The 22,597-nt window shown below is 38.3% G+C and overlaps 1 protein-coding gene across 3 annotated transcripts in view; it reads left to right on the top strand.

Moving 5' to 3' along the window:
- zcchc7 (zinc finger, CCHC domain containing 7) overlaps positions 1–22,597 on the top strand; it is a 197,721-nt gene that overhangs the window by 121,783 nt on the left and 53,341 nt on the right. For all 3 annotated transcript variants that reach the window (XM_055632717.1, XM_055632718.1, XM_055632716.1), the window contains exons 4-6: positions 1,325–1,435; positions 14,791–14,961; positions 18,558–18,593. In XM_055632717.1, coding sequence (XP_055488692.1) covers positions 1,325–1,435; positions 14,791–14,961; positions 18,558–18,593 — 318 coding nt within the window. The remainder of the gene's footprint in view (positions 1–1,324; positions 1,436–14,790; positions 14,962–18,557; positions 18,594–22,597) is intronic.

Raw genomic sequence — 22,597 nt, 5'->3', positions numbered from 1 at the left:
AGACTTTGAAATATTATGTTTGGTTCCCTTAGCCAAATCATTAATGTATACAATATGAATAGCTGACCCAAGCACTGATATCCGAGGTGCCCCACTACTTTTCAGCCTATCACCTGAAAAATACCTATTTCCTCTTCCTACCTGTTTCCTGACCATCAACCAGTTTTCAATCATGCCAATACATTCCCACCAATAACATGCACATTAACTTTGCACACTAATATTACATGTGAGTCTTTATCAAAACCCAAGTGTCCAGCTATTGGTTCTCCCTTATTTATTCTTCCAATTATGACTTCACAACTCTAGTAAATTAATCAAATAAGATTTCTTTCAGAATCCGTGTTGACTTTCTCTAATCCTGTTGATATTATCAACGTGTTCTGTTATCTCCTTGTTTAAAATGACCAGTTATTTTGCTTTTGTTTCTCAATTTCTAAATATTTTGTTTTCTAGCTTCCGTTATATCTCTCTTTTCCTTTTATTTTGTTGCTATATTTTGAAAGCAATACTTTCAAAATATAAATTGTAATTTTTACAATATTTCAGTAGGTACATAAAATGTGAAATAATGTCTGATGCTAAGATATTCTGAAAGCAGTATTAAGTTGCAGGAACAAACTGCACAACTTCCTGCAATTAAGTTGCAGGAACAAACTGCACAAATGATATTTCCATAAATTGAGTTTGGCGTGCCTGTCTGAAGTGTAAATCGTCGATAATGTGAAATCTGGGCTGGGTGTTTGATCAAGGTTGAATTATTTATTTTGAATTGTATATGTAGAACTAAATTTGATGTTTTGGCTCCCCCAATGGACTGTTGTATTTGGGCAACACTTGGTTAATGCAAAGGAAAATATGCAAAGAGGATGGTTGGTTAAATCTTGATTATTGATTAATCACTAATCATGGGCAGGAAGATTTGTAGAGCATCATGGTATGTTTCAGTATATTATGTAATCTCATTCAAAGGAATGTCAACCAATTAAAAAAAGTCGGTAAAGATTTTTTGACTTTTCCCATATTGATATTTTTAGTTGATAATTGAATACATTTCATTGTTTTAATTATTTAATCTATGGTTATCAGGGACATTTAAAATACCCAAAATAAGTCATTCTCCTGACAGTCCTGGCAACGGAGCCTCGGGAGACATTGACTTCAGGCTTTGTGCTATCCACAGCCTGATCTGCTCATTAGTCAACGTGGAACCACAGAAAAATAGGATGGTTTTCTGGGTGTAATTGTGCAAAGAAATTAAATGATACCACAAAGGAACTTTTCCTTATTTTGTTTTATATTATTAATCATTGATTCTTTTCAGGGTTCATTTGTGGGTTATCGCTATCGTTACTATGCACCAACTAACAAAAATGTGGACTGCAGGAACTGTGGCAAAAAGGGACACATATCCAAAACCTGCCTGGCTCCAAAGGTAACGTGTTAGCTTTTAATGCTGTTCAATTTTAATATTTCCGATTTATGCCGTCAAGTTTGCTGCTTGATACTTTTTTGCTTGTGCTGTCTAATAAACTATGACTTTCGAGCTTAGTCTGCAATTGATACTGATTCTGCAATTGTGTGCCGAGAGATTCTCTATGTTAACAGGTTGGCCCAGATTGTAACAGTATCCAGTACATATGACAAATAAACATTCTTGACGATCTTTGGCTAGATACACGGGATCTCTGGATCAAAATGAATCCATTACATTGCTCAAAGGGGTGCTCTTCCAACATTCCAACTAACTCTTTAACTCTCAAACAACATTAAAACAGATTAACTAGTCATTTACCTCATTAATATTTGAGGGAGCTATCACAAATCTCCCTATAATACAACTGTGTAGACATGAAATTTGCCTATCAAATGCACATGCAGTTTTAATCTAAAGAGTAGAGCATGGTAGTTGATAAATGATGTTTTCCTGAAGAAATCTAATGTGATGTGATGATGATCATCTCTAAGGAATATATCATGACGGGCAGGGTGAGCTGAGGCATGCGGAGTAAAACAAGCCACTGGAAAAGGAATGAAATGATGAGAAAAGCTCTTCTCAGGATGGCATATCTATCTAAGTATTCAATGAATAGCCCACCTATGTGAACAAGAAATACTGTACAATATAACTGTGCTTCACCATCGACATTCTCACTGACAGCTGTCACCTGCTGCAGCCTTGGCTGCAACCTCAATGCAGGCTAGGATTACCTTGTTTCTGACTGTGTTGAGATATTTGCAATTTGCCATTTGTCATCTATAAGGGAGGCACTAGCCTTCTCTGTTCGGAGATGACCCCACTTCATTCTCTATTGCCAAAACCTTGCAGGTTTAGAGAGGGTGCGCATAACTGGCTTCCCCTTGTGTTAGATGACATTGAGTTAATCACATGACATTGCAGTTGTGGTTTGTCAAAGTTTGTCAATGCATTGTACTGTTCTCATCTATTAACAGCTAGTTAGATATTCTTTGTCCTTTTCCATTTTTACTCTAAACCTAATCATAGAATCAGAATCATAGTGATACAGCATGGAAACAGGCCCTTTGGCCCAACTTGCATGCACTGGCCAACGCCCCATCTACACTAGTCCAACCTGCCCACGTATGGCCCATATCCCTCCAAACCATCGAAGGGACTATCACAGTCCCTGCCTCAAGTACCACCTCCAGCAGCTTGTTCCATACCCCCACCACCTTTTGTGTGAACAAATTCCTCGGGTTCCTATTAAATCTTTGCCGGTTCACCTTCAACCTATGTCCCCTGGTCCTCGATTCACCTACTCTAGGCAAGAGACTCTGTGCATTTACCTGATTTGTTCGTCTCATGGTTTTTATGCACCTCTATAAGATCATCCACCTGCGCTACAAGGAATAGAATCCCAGCCTACTGAATTTCTTCCTATAGTTCAGACCCTCTAGTCCTGGCAACATCCTCGTAAATCTTCTCTGTACCCCTTCCAGCTTGACGACACCTTTCCTATAACATACTGCCCAGAACTGAACACAATGCTCTAAATGCGGCTTCAACACGTCTTATACAACTGCAACATGACTTCAAGAGTCAAGAACTAGTTTTATTGGCTGTGGGGATGAAGCTGTTCCTGAACTTGGATGTTACAGATTTCAGCTTCCTGTACCTTCTTCCCGATGGCAACAGTGAGATGAGTATGTGGCCAGGATGGTGTGGGTCTTGGCAGCGACTGCGATAGATCCCTACAACTTTCTGCAGTCTATTCCGCTCCTGGACGTTCAAGTTGCCGAACCAGGCCACGATGCAGCTAATCAGTGTGCTCACTACCGTGCACCTGTAGAAGTTCGAGAGAGTCTTCCTTGACATACCGACTCTCCGTAATCTTCTCAGGAAGTGGAGGCGCTGATGTGCTATCTTTATAATTGCATCAGTGTGCTGGGACCAGGAAAGATCTTCGGAAATATGCACGCCCAGATATAGACGGGATTCCTATCCTATCCTATCCTATCCCAACTTCTATACTCAATACTCTGACTGATGAAGACCAATAGGCCAAAAGCCTTATTGATCACCATATCTACCTGTGATTCCATCTTCAAGGAGCATGCACCTGCACTCCTAGATCCCTCTGCACTACAACATTCCCCAGAGCCCTATCATTAATGGTTATTTCCAAAGATATCTTACTGAAATTTGCACCATTCTCCAGTTAGATTGAGTTCTCTTCAGTCATTTAAAAAATGTCTCTTTTCTTTTTTCTTTGAGTCTGTGCTGCCTGTTGCTCCTAGGTGAGATGTGTTCTATGAAATGATCTATCGAGCAAGCTTATAACATAAGATCATTGGCTAATTGGCCACAGGTGGCATGGTGATGTACAGGCACGATAGTGGTGCAGTAAGTAGTGCTGCTACCTCACAGCTTTAGGAGCCGGTGTTAAATATTGACCTTGGGTTCTGTCTATTACAGTTTGCTCATATTCTGTGTCAATGTGAGGGTTTCTTCTAAGTACTCTAGTTTCCTCCCACATGAACTCATGCAGAGATTAGGGGGTTACACAAAAAAGCTGGAGAAACTCAGTGGGTGCAGCAGCATCTATGGAGCGAAGGAAATAGGCAATGTTTCGGGCCGAAACCCTTCTTCAGACAGAGATTAATTGGCTACTATAGGCTGGTGAGCCTCATGTCAGTGGTAGGGAAACTATTGGAGAGAATTCTTTGAATATATTGGGCTAATTAGGGATAGCCAACATAGCGTTGTACATGACAAAGTTGATTGAGTTTTTTGAGAGGTGACAAAGAAGATTGATGAAGGTAGGGCAATGGATATTGTATGCATGGATTTTACAGGCCTTTTTACAATGTTCCTCATGGTAGACTGATTGAGAGGTATGGGATACATGATGACTTAGTCATATGGATTCAGAACTGGCTTATTCATAGAAGACAGGGTAGTTGTGGAAGGGAGATATTCTGGCTGGAGGTCTATGACCAGTGGTGTTCTGCAGGGATCTGTGCTTGGACTTCTACTGTTTGTGATATATATAAATGACTTAAACATAAATATACATGTTTAGTGAGTAAGTCTGTTGACGACACCAAAATTGGAGGAATTACGATAGAGGATGGCTCTCAGATGATACAATGGGATATAGATCAGCTGTGGAAGTAGGCAGAGAAATGGCAGATGGAGTTTAACCCAAGCAAGTGTAAAGTGATGCACTTTGGGAGGTTGAATGTAATTCAGATTCAATTTAATTGAGAGACAGAGACAACGAATGTAAGGAATAAAATTAATGGAAAGAATGTAAGGAGAGAGCATAAAATTAATGGAAAGATCCTTACAATGTTGATGCGTAGAGGGATCTTGGGGTCCACATTCATAGCTCGATGAAGGTGACAACATAAGTAGACAAGGTAGTTAAGAAGGCATATAATATGATTGCCTCATTGTTTGAGGCATTGAGTATAAGAGTCAGAAAGTCATAATGCAGTGCTATAGGACTTTGGTCAGGCCACATTTGGAATATTGCATGCAGTTCTACACAGTGGGCTTGGCACGCAATGCCAGGGGTGGTGGTGGAGGCAGATACAATAGTAGCGTTCAAGAGGCTTTTGGATAGGCACATGGAAGTGCAGGGAATACAGGGATATGGATCATGCAAGGACAGATCAATTTAACTAGGCATCGTTGTCAGCACAAACATTGTGCACCGAAGGGCCTGTTCCTGTGCTGTATAGTTCTGTACTGCAATTCATCATTTAGTGCAGGTAAATGGCAGAAAATGAATCCAAGGGGAATTGATGGGGGTGTATGAAATAATAAGTTGCAGGGGTTCAGGGAATTAGAAGATAGGGAAAAGGACTGATGGGATTGCTTCCATGAGAGCTGATATGAACCCAATGGGCAACTGGCATTCTTTGTTATTATACGATCATCCTTTCAAATATAACAATATTGTTTATTTGAGGTTTATTTCAGGGATTGTTTGCTCTAACCAGATATATAGTTATTAGAGCAAAGGTAGACACAAAATGCTGGAGTAACATAGCGGGGGGACAGGCAGCATATCTGGAGAGAAGGAATGGGTGATGTTTCGGGTCGAAACTCTTCTTCCTTTTTTTAAGTAAGGGGAGTGGAATAGTTAAGGCGGTTGATGTCCCAACGGTAGTTGGAAATGAAAAGGTCTAAAGAGGTAGAGGGCCATCGGGAGAGTCCAAGAGGAGGGGGTCTGGAGGAGAGGGGAGGAGGGGCATTAGAGCAATGTTGACTATCATTTGTGTCTTTGCATGATTTTTATGCATGCTTGTATATATTTTTTTGCAACAAAAAAATGTCAAAGAATAATCAATTGTGACCTAGAGCACTCAGAATCAGGAGCACATATTGCACGTGTTTACTGGAAGACATGGTCCATGTTCATAAGAATGAAATTGACTAATGCATTCATCAAGAACAGATTTTTCTTATTCTTAAATTTAAAAATTATATCATTTTCCAAATACAATTTAAATTTGTTTGAAATAAAATTGTAGCAATGAATCAATTGAGTTGTTTCCTGAAGAAACCTTTAACATTATGAAAGAATTTCATAGATTACACATGAAGATTTCACTTTGAGGGTGTGACCACAACTCAGGGCCACAAAGAAACGGAAGGCAGGCTTATATTTATGTTGTGCCTTTCCTATCCATTAAAGTATGTCCCAAAGTAATTTGCTAAAAATGATGTGCTTTTTAAAGTGTGGTCAAGGCAATAACAATAAGAAGCCAGTTGTGCACAGCAAGCTTCCACAAGCAGCTCTGTGACTGTGACCTGATAATCTAATTTAATGATGCTAATTGGAGAAAAAACATGCTCAGGATAAATCCCTGGCGCTTTCTCAGAAATGTACCATGAGAATTTTTGTCCAGTGGAAGATTAAGTAAAACTTCTTTATCCTGGTTGCAATTAGGCTGTGGAACTTGCTTTTTCTAGAAATTGCTTAAAACAAATTTCTTGAAAATAAAAGTTTTTTTTGATGGGATTATTTAAATTAAACTTGGAACAAGACTGATATTGAAAATAAACAACAGCATTGACCTGTCATGATTTTTTTTTAATCTGTTGTAATCCAATTGGTCAAGGTGGGAGGGAGGTGCTGACACAGAATAATTGACTTTATAATTGTAGCGTACTATAAAAGTTACATATATTACATAATCTCCTGCCCGTGCTTTGTGTGGGTGCATGCGTGCTCACACGCACAATTAAAAAGAAAACTTGCATTCATAGCTTTTAGTGACGTGTGATAAAATAATTAAATGTCAGAAATCATAAGAACAAGACAAAGGCACAGAATTCTCTGCCACCCTTTCAAACATTCGTCTCTTCTATATCTCTGTATCCCATATGCCTCATTCCCTCAAGTCCAGAAATGTGTTCTCCCTGGTCTCTAACATTAAACAATGACCATCCATAGTGCTCCAGACTTGAAAATTCACATGTTTCACTACCTTCAGAGTGCTCCTCTTCAAATAGGACTGTCCCTTACCCACAGATGATGCTCCCCATCCCAACACCAGTTCTAGATCTCCGACAAGAGCAAAAACTTCTCAGTTTCAATCCTACCAACCTTTCAGTCTTCTAAATATTATTAATTATGTATAAATTAAAGACGATAGACACAAAAAGCTGGAGTAACTCAGCGGGACAGGCAGCATCTCTGCAGAGAAGGAATGGAAGACGTTTCGGGTCAAGACCCCTTTTCAGACTGGTTAGGGATAAGGGAAACGAGAGATATAGACAGTGATGTGGAGAGATAAAGAACAATGAATGAAAGATATGCAAACAAGTAACGTTGATAAAGGAAACTAGCCATTGTAAGCTGTTTGTAGGGTGAAAATGAGAAGCTAGTGTGACTTGGGAGGGTGAGTGATAGAGAGAGAGGGAATGCCGGGGCTACCTGAAGTGAGAGAAATCAATATTCATACAACTGGGCTGTAAGCTGCCCAAATGAAATATGAGATGCTGTTCCGGCAATTTGCGTTTAGCCTCACTCTGACGATGGAGGAGACCGAGGACAGAAAGGTCTGTGTAGGAATGGAAAGGAGAATTAAAGTGTCCTTCTACCGGGAGATCGGGTTGGTTCAGGCGGGCTGAGCGAAGGTGTTCCGCGAAGCGCTCGCCCAGTCTGCGTTTGGTCTCGCTGATGTATAAAGGGCCTGTCCCACTTTGGGCGTCATTTGTAAATGATGCCACGTAAATGGCGCGCAAATGACGCCCAAGTGGGACAGGCCCTTAAGAGTCCACATCTTGAACAACGGATGATGTTGGAGGAGGTGCAAGTGAACCTCTGCCTAACCTAAAAGGTCTGTCGGGGTCCCTGGATACAGTCAATGGAGGAGATATAGCGACAGGTGTTGCATCTTCTGCGATTGCAGGAGAAGGGTGGGTTTGGGTGGAAAGGGATGAGTTAACCAGGGAGTTGCGAAGGGAACAGTCTCTGTGGCTAGTGGTGGGATCCCTTTGGAGGTGGCGGAAATTTCGGAGGATTGTGTGTTGTATGCGACGGCTAATGGGGTGAAAGGTAAGGACTAGGAGGACTCTGTCTCTGTTGTGACTAAGGGGAGCAAGGGCGGAGCTGTGGGGTACCGAGGAGACACGAGTGAGGGCCACATCTATGATGGGAAGGGATGGAAAACCCGTTCCCTAAAGAAGGGAGGACATCTCGGATGTTCTAGTGGTGGGATCCCGTTGGGTGCAGATGCGGAAATAGAAGGAGGATTGGGAGTAGGGGGATAGTGTTTGCAGGAAGCCGGGTTGCTAATGGGGTGAGTTGAGATAGTTGTGGAGGTCAGGACTTATGTATAAATTAATCTGATTTGACCCTTCCTGTGAACAACAAGAAACATAGAAATTAGGTGCAGGAGTAGGCCATTCGGCCCTTCGAGCCTGCACCGCCAGGATATGATCACGGTGCTGATCATCCAACTCAGTATCCCGTACCTCCTTCTCTCCATACCCTCTGATCCCCTTGGCCACAAGGGCCACATCTAACTCCCTCTTAATTATAGCCAATGAACTGGCTTCAACTACCCGCTGTGGCAGAGAGTTCCAGAGATTCATCACTCTCTGTGTGAAAAAAGTTCTTCTCATCTCGGTTTTAAAGGATTTCCCCTTTATCCTTAAGCTGTGACCCCTTGTCCTGGACTTCCCTAACATCGGAACACTCTTCCTGCCTCTCGCCTCTCCATCCCCCTAAGAATTTTGTAAGTTTCTATTAAATCCCCCCTCAATCTTCTAACTTCTAGCGAGTACAAGCCGAGTCTATCCAGTCTGTCTTCATATGAAAGTCCTGACATCCCAGGAATCAGTCTGATGAACCGTCTCTGCACTCCCTCTATGGCAATAATGTCCTTCCTCAGATTTGGAGACCAAAACTGTACGCAATACTCCAGGTGTGGTCTCACCAAGACCCTGTACAACTGCAGTAGAACCTCTCTGCTCCTATACTCAAATCCTTTTGCAATGAAAGCTAACATACCATTCGCAACATTTGCACACTTTTCTTATATATTTCTTTGCGGACTTTGCTGAGTCTTCCTCACTGTTTAGTTTCTAACGGTGTTAGGATAATTTCTATATGATCAGTGCCTCCCTTTCTGACCTATTAAATAATTTGTTAATTCCATGAACTCTTGATTAGCATTCCTTACCAAATTTTCCATTTTCTTTGCGCACTGTGAATCCTCCCCACCGTTTATTTTCTAACATAACGTAATGTTGTAAGCGAACTAGGATAATTTCTATATGGCCAGTGCCTCCCTGATTGACCTATTGAACAATCTGTTAATTCCATGAAACTATGATTAATAATTCTTAGCAAAATTTTCCTACTATACATATGTTAAACTATTAAGGCAAAGTTAAAGAAATTGTATTAATCGATACCTTGGAGATTTTTAAAAAGTTGACCTAGGGAAAATAAATTGTCTTCAATGTTAGTGAAACTTATCTTAAACTGAGCTACAACATTTCATTGTTCGAAACAATTATGTTTATAGTACAAAGTTAAGTATCACGTTGACCATCCGTGCTGATGTTTTGGATTAAGTTAAATAATTTAATGCTTTGAAATTCAGGATGCATATAGTAAATGAATGGTATGTGATTCTTGTATATGGTCTAAATACATGCTTTTGCAGAAATACACAGAGCGTCCAACAGATTTAAAAAAAAATTCTGTCATGCAGTCAATTTTGAGAGTGTGATGTAGTGGCTATTACTGTGACATGACTGTAACCTTAGAACAATATATACACGTTACAAGGAAGATATACATACATATATACATAGACAATAAGTGCAGGAATAGGCCATTCTGCACTTCAAGCCAGCACCGTCATTAAATGTAATCATGGCTGATCATCCACAATCAGTACCCCGTTCCTGCCTTCTCCCCATACCCCTTGATTCAGCTAGCCCTAAGAGCTCTATCTAACTCTCTTTTGATATGGAAGAACAATTTTGTTCTCTAAGGATTAAAAATGAAAAGTTCCCACTGTTGTGTAGTTGAGTGGTAGAATATGGGTGTGTTGATGAGAATAGGTGAGAATAGGTTCCAGGGAAAATTAATGGGGGTGGTATTTCTCTGTGAGCTGGTGTTGACTTAATGTCTGAATGACCACCTTCTATGTTGTAGGGGAAAAGGGAAAATAATCTCAATGCTTATAAAATGGTACTTTCAAGAGCAGTCGAGGCTTAACGGGAAGAAAAGAGGAACAGAAAAGAATTTATGACTGTCTTGGGAATTGTAAACAGGCCACCTCGTATTATCTATGTAATGCAGGCATCTATAAAAGCAGATTAGACAAGCATACAAGCAAAGGCAGAGCGATTTTAATTGATGATTTTAACTTTCATATATTTAAGATAAGGTGAATAGAAAGGTGAATATGATAGAAAGATGGGAAATTTCTTGAGCATTTTCAGGATAAATTTCTGAAACAAAATGTTCTAAAACCACCAATTGAGCAGACTAATGTAGAATTAGTAAAGAGTAATAAAGCAGATTACTTCACAGTTTTATGTGTTAGCGTGTTTAGCAACAATTTTGAAAAGGAGGGATGCAAAATAGCAAACCACATTTTTAGATCTAGATAAAGGTGACATCTCTGGGATGAAACTTCTCAGAGTAAACTTGTCAAATATGTCAATTGATAAAATGACAGAAGTTCAGTGAGCTGTGATACAGGGATAAGAGATTGTTATTTTAAAATTATTAGAATGTATAATTAAAGAGAGTGAGACTGAGCACCTTGAAAATATTATGCTAATAATATAACCAATATGGGTTTACAATGAAGGCACTCAGCAAGCCAAGCAACATCAGTGGAAAGAGAAATCGATAACATTCCAGGTCCAATTCTGTTTCTCAGAACTGGAAAAAGAGAAAACAAGTTACTAAGTTGGTGGGGGAGATATGGATTGGATTTGGGAGCTATCTCCTAAAGGTTGATATCAAATTAATTAATGTGGTAGTTCCAGCGTCGGCTGTTTTTTTTGCTTTTCATTTGGGGTTTGTAGGTCATCTCCGACTGAGATAAGTGGCAGATGTTTGTCTGCAGATGTTTGTTAATTTGCACTTCAAAAAGGCTTTTAGTAAAATATTTCAAGAATCTGGTAGCTGAAGATGTCTCTCATGGAAGTAATGACAAAATTCTGACCTAATTAGAAGATGATCTGAGCAGCATAAAAAAAAAGTGAGTATCGATAATGGGCATTTGTTCCACTTGCATGATTTAAATTATGGTCCTTCAGCACATCAATTCAGGGCTAAACAATGCACAATATAGAAAATCATACTTTGCTAATGACACTAAAATGAATGGCATCCCAAGTGGAGTAGTCTGAATACCAAAATTTCTCCCAAAATATTGTTAATAATCTGAATAGGAAAATTAAAGCAAATGGAGTTCAGTGCAAGAAAATATCTTCCTTGACAGTGAAAAGATAGATATATGTAAAAGATAGATATGATGGAAGTTCAAAAACATTTAGGATGCAAGCTCAAAAATGATCAAAATATCAATGGCAGATTGATGAAATAAATGAAACCTCTTATGAAAGGATGGCTGGCCAACACACCTGGATGATTAGAGAACTCTTATATAGAAGTTCTACTAAAGCTATACAAATCTCTAGTTAGACCACATCTAGAATACAAGGGAAATTCGAGGAAGATTTGTTGACTTGCAAGTTCTGTATAAATACTTTGATTCCAAGGAGAGGAGTAGCAATCCAATAACAAGGAGAGGTAATGCAAACTAGGGATCATATTCCCTGGAATTTTAAAGATTACAAGAATGGATCAACATTGCCAAGATAGTTACAGGAACTGAAGGGGTAAATATAAACTTTTTACACTTAGTAGTGACCCAGGAGTAGAGACCCAGAGTGAATTTAGTAAATAAATCTTCAATCTTTTTCTGCAGATGGCAATTAATTGTAGATCGTAGATTCTTATTTATTTATGAGATTTTATGAGAACGGCCTGGAACATCGGGCCTCCGTAAAGGCGACTGCGGAGGCCTCAATAGGCCCGACTATGGGTGGACATGGGGATGGGGACTGAACTTTGTGCCTTCCCTCACAGTGAGAACCATTGTGGGGGGATGTTTTTTTTATGTTTAAATGTCTTTATTATTGTTATGTTGTATTCTTTTTTATGTGCTGCAATGGCAATCCGCACTTCACTACACCAATTGGTGTATGTGACTAATAAAGAACCTTTGGACCCTTATTTATTTATGAGATTTTGTTACCAAAGAGGGTTTACAGATCACTTATAATCTCTTTGAATGGCAGAACAGGTTCAACGGGCTAACTCTTTTCGTTTAGGTTGGGTTGGTCTGTGTTTTCATGAGCAAACCATGACAATCTTTGAGGAGATATGATTTGGAAAAATTACACCAATAAAATCTCAGTGGAGAATGAACAGTAATTTTTCTGTTAACCATTCGTCCCCACTCCTCCCCCCCCCCCCCCCCCCCCAAAAAAAACAAAAAAAAAGATGCAAGAAAGCTTTTCAATAAAATCCATGGTACGTGGTCTTTTGCTAAGAGATCATTTCCCAGCGTATCAGTGTGGCTCAGGTTATTCCAGTCTTTCATATCACAATTCCTTGCCACACTAGTAGGACAGTCTGGATGGTTGGTAAAGCCCCACACTACTACTACTTTAACAATTCCTGAGAAATGAGGTTGTGGGTTCCTCTCCTGCGATGAGGCCAATGTGGGAACTAAATGGCACGGTGCATGAGGCCATCAGGCAGTGGATACTTTGTGGCGAGGCAATTTCCTTCTCCCATTTACAGAAAACTTTGCATATTCCCGATGCACACACTTGAAGTTGTTAATATCATTACAAATGGGCCACAAATTCCAAAACGATTCTGTTCCTTTCCATAAATTATGTTGTTCCAAATCATGATGATTGTAGCTACATGTTCAATGGTTTATGGCTATAAATATTTGTGCATTTAGAATTATTCCTCTGACTCCTCAATAATCATAGATTACAATAGTCTTCTGTTTTTTTCATTTCAATAATGTTCTTACATTTTACTGCTTTTTCTCACCAAGTATACTCTATCCTCATCTCATTCTATTCGATGTCTCATCTTGTTTCCTTAGTGATTTTTGCTCAGTTTCTTTCTTTTTTTCTTTTCCTTGATAAAGAAGATTTCTATTGCTGCACCACTATCGCTTCGTTTGAACAATTTGAAAAGTTTTTGTTTCAAACAAACTTGATTGCAGCCTGTTACCTTCTGTGAAAAAAAGAACTTCAAATGAAGGTCCAAGTATTTACTTGGAATTGAGAAGGGGTTTGAAGGGATTTGTGCATAGGGATTTCTAAAGTTAGGGTTTCTTGACGTATTTAATGGCAGGATGGTTTCAAATATTATGCTTTACACTTATCGTCTGCTCAGATTTAAGAGCTTTCTGTGTATCAGGGAAGAATACAACTTGTGGAGGGGCTGGTAGCAGGATTGGGGAGGGGGGGAGGGGTATATTTTGTTGACATCTTGGGATGATTGAATGTAGCCAGGGCTGAGATACATATGTGCAGTTGGATGGAAGAGGTATTGGAGAGTGAGCAGGAGTTATTTGAAGCATAGAAATGGATGTGCATGGGAATGGGAAATAGTGATTGGAACATTGAACTAAAATATGAGTATTTGGGGTGAACAAATGAACATGTTTTTGTGCCATGTTGGACGTTCACACAGACCCTTGCATCAGTTTTTACTTCCGACACTCGAGTAGTATAAATGTTGTGAAAATTGAGTTAAAAGGGGGCAGCACCTTTCTTAAAAGGTTTGGTGACTATCCTATCTTCAGAGAATGCATTGGTCTCCTGCCCACCTCCTACGTAACTTTAAACTGGTTGATTATGTTGAGTTATGCAAATTAATAATGATTTGTCTTCCTTCCTACTTGTCGTAGGGAGTTACAAATATTCTTTTAACATCCTCACATCCACACCTAAAAATGCAACAACAAAATGAGTAGATTTATCAATCTAACCAATGTTAATGTGGAAATTAATGCGTTTTCTGTGGGGCCTGTTTCTCAAGCTTTACTCGTTTTATTAACAGTATCAGTTTATTTTCCTTTTTTTGCATAAAAGTTAGCCATTCAGATTTCCCATATTTCCTCAGATTTTATTTGTATATATTTTGCCTATCTTGAATTCTTTTCTCTTAAGTCTACCCATTTTTCCAACTGAATGGCCTCGCTTTCCTATGAATTGTTTTTCTTTTTTTAATCGGGGCAATGCACATTTGCCGTAGTTCCTGTTTTTTTTGTGATTGTTGTATTCAATATATTATGAAACTGAATATCCTAAATCATAGCATCTGGGCTCTACCAGTTAAATATTATTTGTTGGGTTGGGATTATGTAATTCAATAAACATTTATATCAATAACAAAGCTTTAATCCCACTTTTTGTTATAACTCAAAACAATAAACTAAAGTGGTTGAGTGGTGATCAAACAGGCAACAGTAAAGGAACCTGTATTTTAAATGTATTAATTATATATGCCAAGTTTACAGTATTTTATTCATAAAAATAAAATTACAATGTCCATTATCTTTAGCATTTTTATACCTATTATCATGCTGGAATTTTCAAGAACACTAAACAAATAAATGGAACAAAAGGTGAAGGAAATTAATGGTGACTTGCAGTTCTTTGCTGTAATATCTGTTACATGACAATATTTTATAATCAGTTCGATTTTGCTTGGTAAAAGTTGTAAATTTTCTCCCTTGTAGAAATGGCCCCCTTGCTGTTTGTGTGGAGTTAGAGGTCACCTTCAGAGAGGTTGCCCAGAGAGATATTGCACGAACTGCAACATGCCTGGTCACTGGTTTAAGGAGTGCATTGAAAGGGCATACTGGAAAAAGAAGTGTCATCGTTGTAGCATGACTGGTCATTATGCAGACGTAAGTATTCTACTCAATATAGAAACAAAGATCATCAATATCTAAAATAAAAAGGAAAAATTCACATGTGAAATCAATTTGGTCATATATCTTTCTGTTGATAATAGTGTTCCTTTTGTTTTGTATTTTGCAACATTTTTTGAAAGAATGACCTATTCATGGGGAATGCTTTGCTGCTTTATTGAGATTTATTCTTCCATTTTGCAAAGTAAAAAAAAAATAATGCTGAGGACGAACAAAGTATCTTTTAAATATATTTAGATTTTCTGGGTATGGGCTGACTAGATGTTTTGTAACATTGAAGTGCAAAATAAATTCACTAATTCCCATAAAGCAACTTCCAGAGAGCTTGACCTTGCTGTGTTGAGCTGACTTACAGCATGCAGCGGGGGCATTCTTAACAAAAACCAAGCTGGCAAAACACCAGAGATCGCAGTAAAAATAGAAATGTAAGTTATCTACCGTGATTGGTGTCCTGGTGCCATGCCACAGATCAGTTAGTGCTGCAAGACTTTTTCTGAGTGGAACGGCTGTAGCTGCAGGATCCCAAGTCTCCTGGGCAAGTCGCTCACTCATTAGGACCTGCCATTACCAATACCAATGTTATGCATGTATGTGACGTGCATTCTGTTATTGTAAGCTCTGCATGTCAGTGTGCCGTTTCGTGACACTCACTTATGTCACTCTTTATTCAGAAAGGAAGAAGCTTTTGATAATTTGACAAGACAAGCTCTTAAACGATCTAGGTCATGGCCTTCACTGTCTGTGATTGTGAACATATTTTCTGAAAGCCCTGTCAGTCATCACAGCAATGTTTTTTTTCCAGAGACCTGCTGGCAAATTAGGATTTTTGTTAACTTACCCAATTACGGTTACAAATACACAGAATTTGCAAGTTTATATATGAATTATAGGAATTTCCTTTATCTGCAAGTCACAAAACATGTTAAGATTTTGTCTGTTCTTTTCCCAGCAGGATTTTGTATAAAGGTCCTCTAGTATAAGACAGACAACTGTCTAAGGATAGCTGGATGAGGGAAAGGCCATTTAGTGGTGTTTTGTGTTTGTTCATTGTTGTGGAAATATGCGAACTGGTGGCAAGGGCCCTGTCTATTGAGCACTCAAGTCTCTGTCAGCTGTCGGGGCCTGTTCAAAATTGTTTTTTATTTTCTTTGATGTTCACATTTGAGAATAGGGAAGTAGGAATTAAACAGCAGATGTAAAAGTATTTTATTTTTTGAGAAAATGTGAGCTGACGCAAATGCAATGAATATGAAAAACAATTTTTCTGCAGGTATATCTTAAACTTGTAAAATGTGCACTTCCTGCCAATGATTAAAAATAAATGCTTCGCACATACCAAAAAAACGGAAAATTCAAATTAATAGGACACAGATTTAACTTCGGGGAAAGGAAAAATAAATGTAAGGGATAATTGAAAAAATCAACAATTGTGTTCATAAAATAAAAATACTTTGATAAAGTGCAGATGGGCCACAGTTTATTCACTCCAGCTTAGATATGTTGTGACTTTACAAGAAATTTGAACAAAACTATTATATTCACTGAAATTAACTTGCAGCATGAAATTAAGTTATTTGTTTCACATAAATGTGTCATTTAATAATTTCTGATTAAATTCTGGATTCACAGGTAAGGCCAGCATGTATTGCTCTTCTTTTAATAGCTAATGAAAATATAGAAACAATCAGGTGGCAGTTTAACCCACGCATCCTAAAAGTTGACCTGAAGTAAAGATTAAAGAAAAGATTAATTAATTAACGATTAAAGACAGTTTATTTTTAAGGGGTTCATTTACATAAATGAATGCATATGTATTTTTAGCCATTTTTGAACAAATCAAATAGATGCTGGCATGTTGAATATCTGAAATGCACCCAATCAAAACTTTGCTTGTATTTAAAATTAATCACTAGATTAATACATTTACGTTAAAGTTTCCAATTAATTAAAATTAGAGAGAAAGCCAAATCACATGTTAGGAAATCTGAAGAATTATTTTTTTCTTACTTGTTTCTAATATTTACTATTTTAGTTAAGAGGAAATCAGATCAACATCTTGAACCACAAAGTAAATATTTATTATAATAATTGACTCAATTTAAATTAAAGCTTTTGTTCCTATCTGATTAGGTTATATACAGTATATTCTCCCAGAAGCTTATTTTTTCCTATCCACTTTTGCTTTTAAAAGAGTAACAAAATTTGAAATTTTGATGTAAGAAAAATAATTTAGTTTTATTGGCAACATCTTGTTCTACATATTGTACAATAAATGAAATCTGCTTGGATCATAAGTAAAATTGTTTGCTTCAAATAATCCTTTGACATATTTGAGTAATGATGCAAAATACTATTTCAAGCAATTTGTCTTTCCTCAATGCTTAATTAAAAACAGTTTCAAATATTCAAAAGTGACTTAATAAGCAAACATTTTGTCCATTTCATTGTGGTCAAAAGTGGCAAAATTTGATACTTCCGTTTATTTGGCGTGGGATAAAGCTGGTGGGCTTTGATAGCAGATAAAGAACAACCTTGGGTTATTCCACTTCTTAATCAAATAGCAAAAGACAGACCAGAATGTCTCAAGGGATTCCTTTGGTTTGAAAATACACAGAATTCGTATAAACACTACTACAAATTGTATTGTCATGCAGAAAGGTCCTGAAATCAGGAAGGAGGGTTAAGTTTCTTGTTGTCACTTATACCAAAGTACAGTGAAAAGATTTGTTTTGCATGCTATCGAAACAGATCAGATATACCATACAAAAATATGATCGTCAAACTTGTGTATAATACATAAATCAAATGGGAAGGTACAGAGTGCAAAACATAGTTTTCAGCATTGTTGCACATCAGTTCCATAGACAAGTCCACTGTTCACAATGGGGTAGAGGTGAATCGGAAAGTACCCTTGCAGATGGAAGGACCTTTCAGGAGCCTGATAAGAGGGGAAGAAGCTGTTCCGGAGTCCGGTGACATCTGCTTTCAAACCTCTGTACCTTCTGCCGGACTGCAGAAGAGAAAAGGAAGGAATGACTGGGATGGGACAAGTCTTTGATTATGTTTGCTGCTTTTCTAAGCAAGCTTGAAGTGTACATGGAGTAAATGGCAGGTAGTCGGGTTTGCCTGTTTTTCAGGATCTTTCTATAAAACAGTATATTTTCAACTTTTGGAATGACGTTGTAGTTTGTTAGAAGGTTACTAGGGCAATCCTTCTAAAGGGTTTCAAAACAAAGTTCAACTACAGGAATTTGAATTGCCTGCATCTAATGGTCATTTGACAATATCGACAGTTTTTTGCTTTATCTGTTATTTAAATTCTAAACACTACTTAATGCAACAAATAACTTCTCTTAATTTTAAATTGATTTCTTTAGATCATTGACATATTACCAATGTCATATGAAATACTATTAAACTGACAACTGCCCAGAAATGTTTGTATTTCTAAAGTTGTAATGAAGTCATTCGCGGTCAAAGATCAATGGCAGTTTATTAGACCAAAATTTCACGCCCATTGAAGTTGGTGTATAACTGACCTGAGCTGATTGTTTTTTCCTTTTCTCTTACAGGCTTGTCCTGAAATATGGAGGCAGTACCATTTAACGGTAAAAACATTTAAACATAACCTCATTTTAATTTTACTTTTAAATTGTCACTGGTTATTAATTGTTAATCATCTATTTCACACATTTTCACGTACTATCCAGTCAGTAAAATCCATTGAATAAAATGAAAATTGTTAGCTCAGCTCATTATACAGCAAGGTAGTGTATGTGTGCCTCCCACGTGTCTTCTTTTTGTGATGAAATTCATTTCATTTTGTGCTAAGAGAAATGTTCTGCATATACTCATTCTTGTATTTGCACATATTTCCAATCAGATTATTCAAGGAGAAGTCAATTTCCTTCTGTGATTCTCTTGCCATATGAGATCACATATTCCATCTTACATTTTATCCACCAACATCCTAAATTGTATGTCCATTGTTTGCGATCGTTCAGATTATTATACTAAAAGTTTAAAGGTAATAAATTGCAGTACACCCTTATTACGGACCTTTGTATAATGGACTTTGGTTATATCGGACAGAGTGTCCCCACAGTAATCAGACACGGAGCTGCCAACCTTGGCCCGCACCGCTTCCAAGCCGGGTTGCCGAATCTACCCCCGGCCCCCACCGCTTCCAAGCCGGGTTGCCGAATCTACCCCCGGCCCCCACCGCTTCCAGGCCGGACCAAATGATCTTTACCACCATGCTGGCCGGTCAACACAATCCCTGGCCCACACCGCCTACCCGATTGCTTCCAGTCCAGACTGCCGATGCCGTCCCTAGCCTGCACCACCACGCTGACCAACTCCAGGTTGGACCTCCCAACCTTCACCACCAGGCCGGGCTGCCGACGCTGGCCCGCACCGACTTCTCGGCTGCTTCCAGGCTGGACCTCCTGCTTCCTCCGCCAGCCCCACACAGCTTCCCCAGCCACTTGTAGGTCATGCCCGCCATTGCTAACCTTACCTGCATTCTAGCCGCCACTTTCACGATCAATGACTCCGCTGATCATCGCCTCTCCCCCGGCCGCCAGCAAGTTGAGGCCATCAAATCACCTGGATTCCAGGCTCGGTTCCAGACCGTGAGTCTGAAAAAGGGACACTGTCTGAGACATCACCTATCCATATACTCCAGGGATGCTGCCTGACTTCCTGAGTCCCTTCAGCTGTTTGCGTCTTTTTGTGTATTAACCAGCATTGGAATTCTTTATTTCTACTATTGTAGAGGTCCACGCATTGTGTAATAATGAACCGATTCAGCCCCATCGCTCACGCTCGCATCAAGTTAATATTTTACTACTACTGTGTCATCGCTCGTGAGCACCCGAGTTCCACTCCAACTGCCAATCCTTCGGATTCCAACTACCACCTTTGAAGTCCAACCGCCTAATGGCCCGACCCCCCTGACCGCGTAATTGGTCGGCCCAGATCACGCCCGGTATACACAAGAGCTTGACCCTGACCTACGACGGTTCGATAACAAAATGGCTCAGCCCGCCACACTATGCAATAATGCTCTATTACTTGGTAAGCCCTTACTCAGTCACAGCGGACAATCGTCAATAACGGACATAATGGTCTGTTATGACAATGGTATACAGTATGCTTATTCTATGCCATGTTGACTTCTAGGGCCAGTTTATGAAGTTTTCAAAATGCCATTTGGTGGTTGACTGATTTAATTATTGTAATTGTTAGACTGTACAAATTACTAACAAATCATGTCCTTTCACAAAATTGCAATGCCAGAATAAGGGAAACTGTACAAAGAAGTTTCATAGCAAAATTGCACAATTCAAAGTAGTTATTTTACTTTCTAAATCTAAACATATTTTGTTTGATTACAATTACAAGTAATAGTACTGCTACTACTATTACTATTTACATTACAATATCTGAAAAAAGTAGCAAACATTTTATTTCAACTATATACAGAATGGTTTAAAGGAAATATAACTTTTTTTAATATGGTAAACTTATTTGACGTGTAGCTTGTATTAATTAGTTCTAAAACTGATTTAAAACAATAACGTTTGCATTCATGGATTGGCACACAAAACAAGAAAATCTAGTTTATAAAAGATCACTGGATCAGAAAAAATGATGTACATTTTGGCTTTTGTTTTCTTTTGCATTCTGATCCATAACCATGAAAATAAGATGTTAAATATGTCTATAACCATTTTTTAAATTAAAAAAGTCCCTTTAATGTCTATTGTTTTGATGTATTTAATTAAGACAAATTTGTACTGCTTTAATGTACATTGGAAAATACGAATAAGGAAATGCACCCTTTTATTGATGATAGCAAAGAGGGAGCTGTTGATCGCATCTTCTACATAGAATTAGTGGCATAGTCAATGCCTCAATAACATGAAACCTATGTTCATTTGTAAATGTCTCCTAGCAAAAGTAGTGCATTAATATAATGCATAAATAACGCATGATAATTGGAAATTGGTTTGATTCTTCATGTTGACTGACTTTTTACACTGATTTCTGTGATTTGTTTAGCCCAGGATAGATTTGCATCCTTACAGCAGCAGGTAAAAAAGGCTCTCAAATAGGCCCTGAAGTCTTTCTTAAAAATAGCAATTTGAATGAATAGTATTTAAATAAAATAAAAAAAGAGAGCCTGCAGCATAATAGATTAAAAAAGAATAGCATGATTAAGCTTCCATAATAAGAAGGATCCTCCTACAGAATATGTTTACATAGTACTGCTTTCTGAAAAGAAAGGTTTGAATTAACATTCTGAAAAACTAGAGGACTTACATAGATTATGATAAATAATCTGTACTTCTGCAGATTTACTGTAAATCTAAAATATAAACACGAGAACTTTTTGTGTCATTCACTTTTCAGATCCCATGAATTGATCTTGTACTATGCTCCATATAACCAAAAACAGCTGACATTTCTGTGTGTAAAAATGAATGAATGAATTAGTTTATTGGCCAAGTATGTACATATACATGGAATTTGCCTTGGTGCTCCGCTCGCCAGTAACAACATGACATACAGTAAACAATTAAGAATAAAACATAAAACATTAAAACATTAAGAATAAAACATTATAGTTTAAACATATGAATGAAATAAAATACCAGAGCAAAAGGAGGATACAGACTTTTGGTTATTGAGTAGAGCTACTGCTCGTGGAAAAACGCTGTTTTTATGTCTAGCTGTGGCGGCTTTGACAGTCCAGAGTCGCCTTCCAGAGGGAAGTGCTTCAAAGAGTTTGGCCATGGTGAGAGGGGTCAGAGATGATCTTACCCACTCACTTCCTGGCCCTTGCAGTGTACAGTTCGTCAATGGGGGGGGAAGTTTGCAGCCAATAACCTTCTCAGCTGATTGAACGATTCGCTGCAGCCTCCGGATGTCGTGCTTGGTGGCTGAGCCAAACGAGACCATGATAGAGAAGGTGAGGACAGACTCATCAATGGCAGTATAGAATTGGACCATCATTGCCTGCGGCAGATTGTGTTTCCTCAGCTGCAACAGGGTGTACATCCTTTGTTGTGCCTTTTTGAGGAAAGGGGAAAGGGACCAGTCTTTGCAGACTGAAGTCAGGCTGCAAGTTGGTGTGAAGTGGTGATTGGGGAGTAGTGGGTTAGGAAGGGTCCAGTCTTTGCAGACTGGAGTCAGGCTGTGAGTAGGTGTGAAGTGATGATTGGGTAAGGGCTACCAGTGTTATGTTTCTGATGTTACTGATTGTCAAAGAGCTATTTTTTTTGTTTCTTTTATCTTTGTTAAAATATATATTTATGTGCCCTAAATAAATATTTTATATTTTAATCTTAGATCAAAACAAGATGTGTGAAATTCCCAAAACATTCATTGATGTTTATTGTTAATTGCATTAACTGTTTTCTGACTTCAATCTCAAATCATGTTAATTTGCTTTTCACCCTTCCTTTAAGTTAGGCAGTTAGTCGGAAAAATAATTCAGCTGTTTTTTTGAAATGTAACTGAGGTATCAATAATTACATAATATGATCTTGCTCAAGATTGCTTTTTGACAAACAAATATTAAATAGATATAACACAATATATTTAA

Source organism: Leucoraja erinacea, chromosome 3, assembly GCF_028641065.1.
Source record: "Leucoraja erinacea ecotype New England chromosome 3, Leri_hhj_1, whole genome shotgun sequence".
Lineage (NCBI taxonomy): Eukaryota > Metazoa > Chordata > Chondrichthyes > Rajiformes > Rajidae > Leucoraja > Leucoraja erinaceus.
Note: the sequence above shows the minus strand (reverse complement) of the source record. Positions and strands in the feature narration are given on the sequence as shown.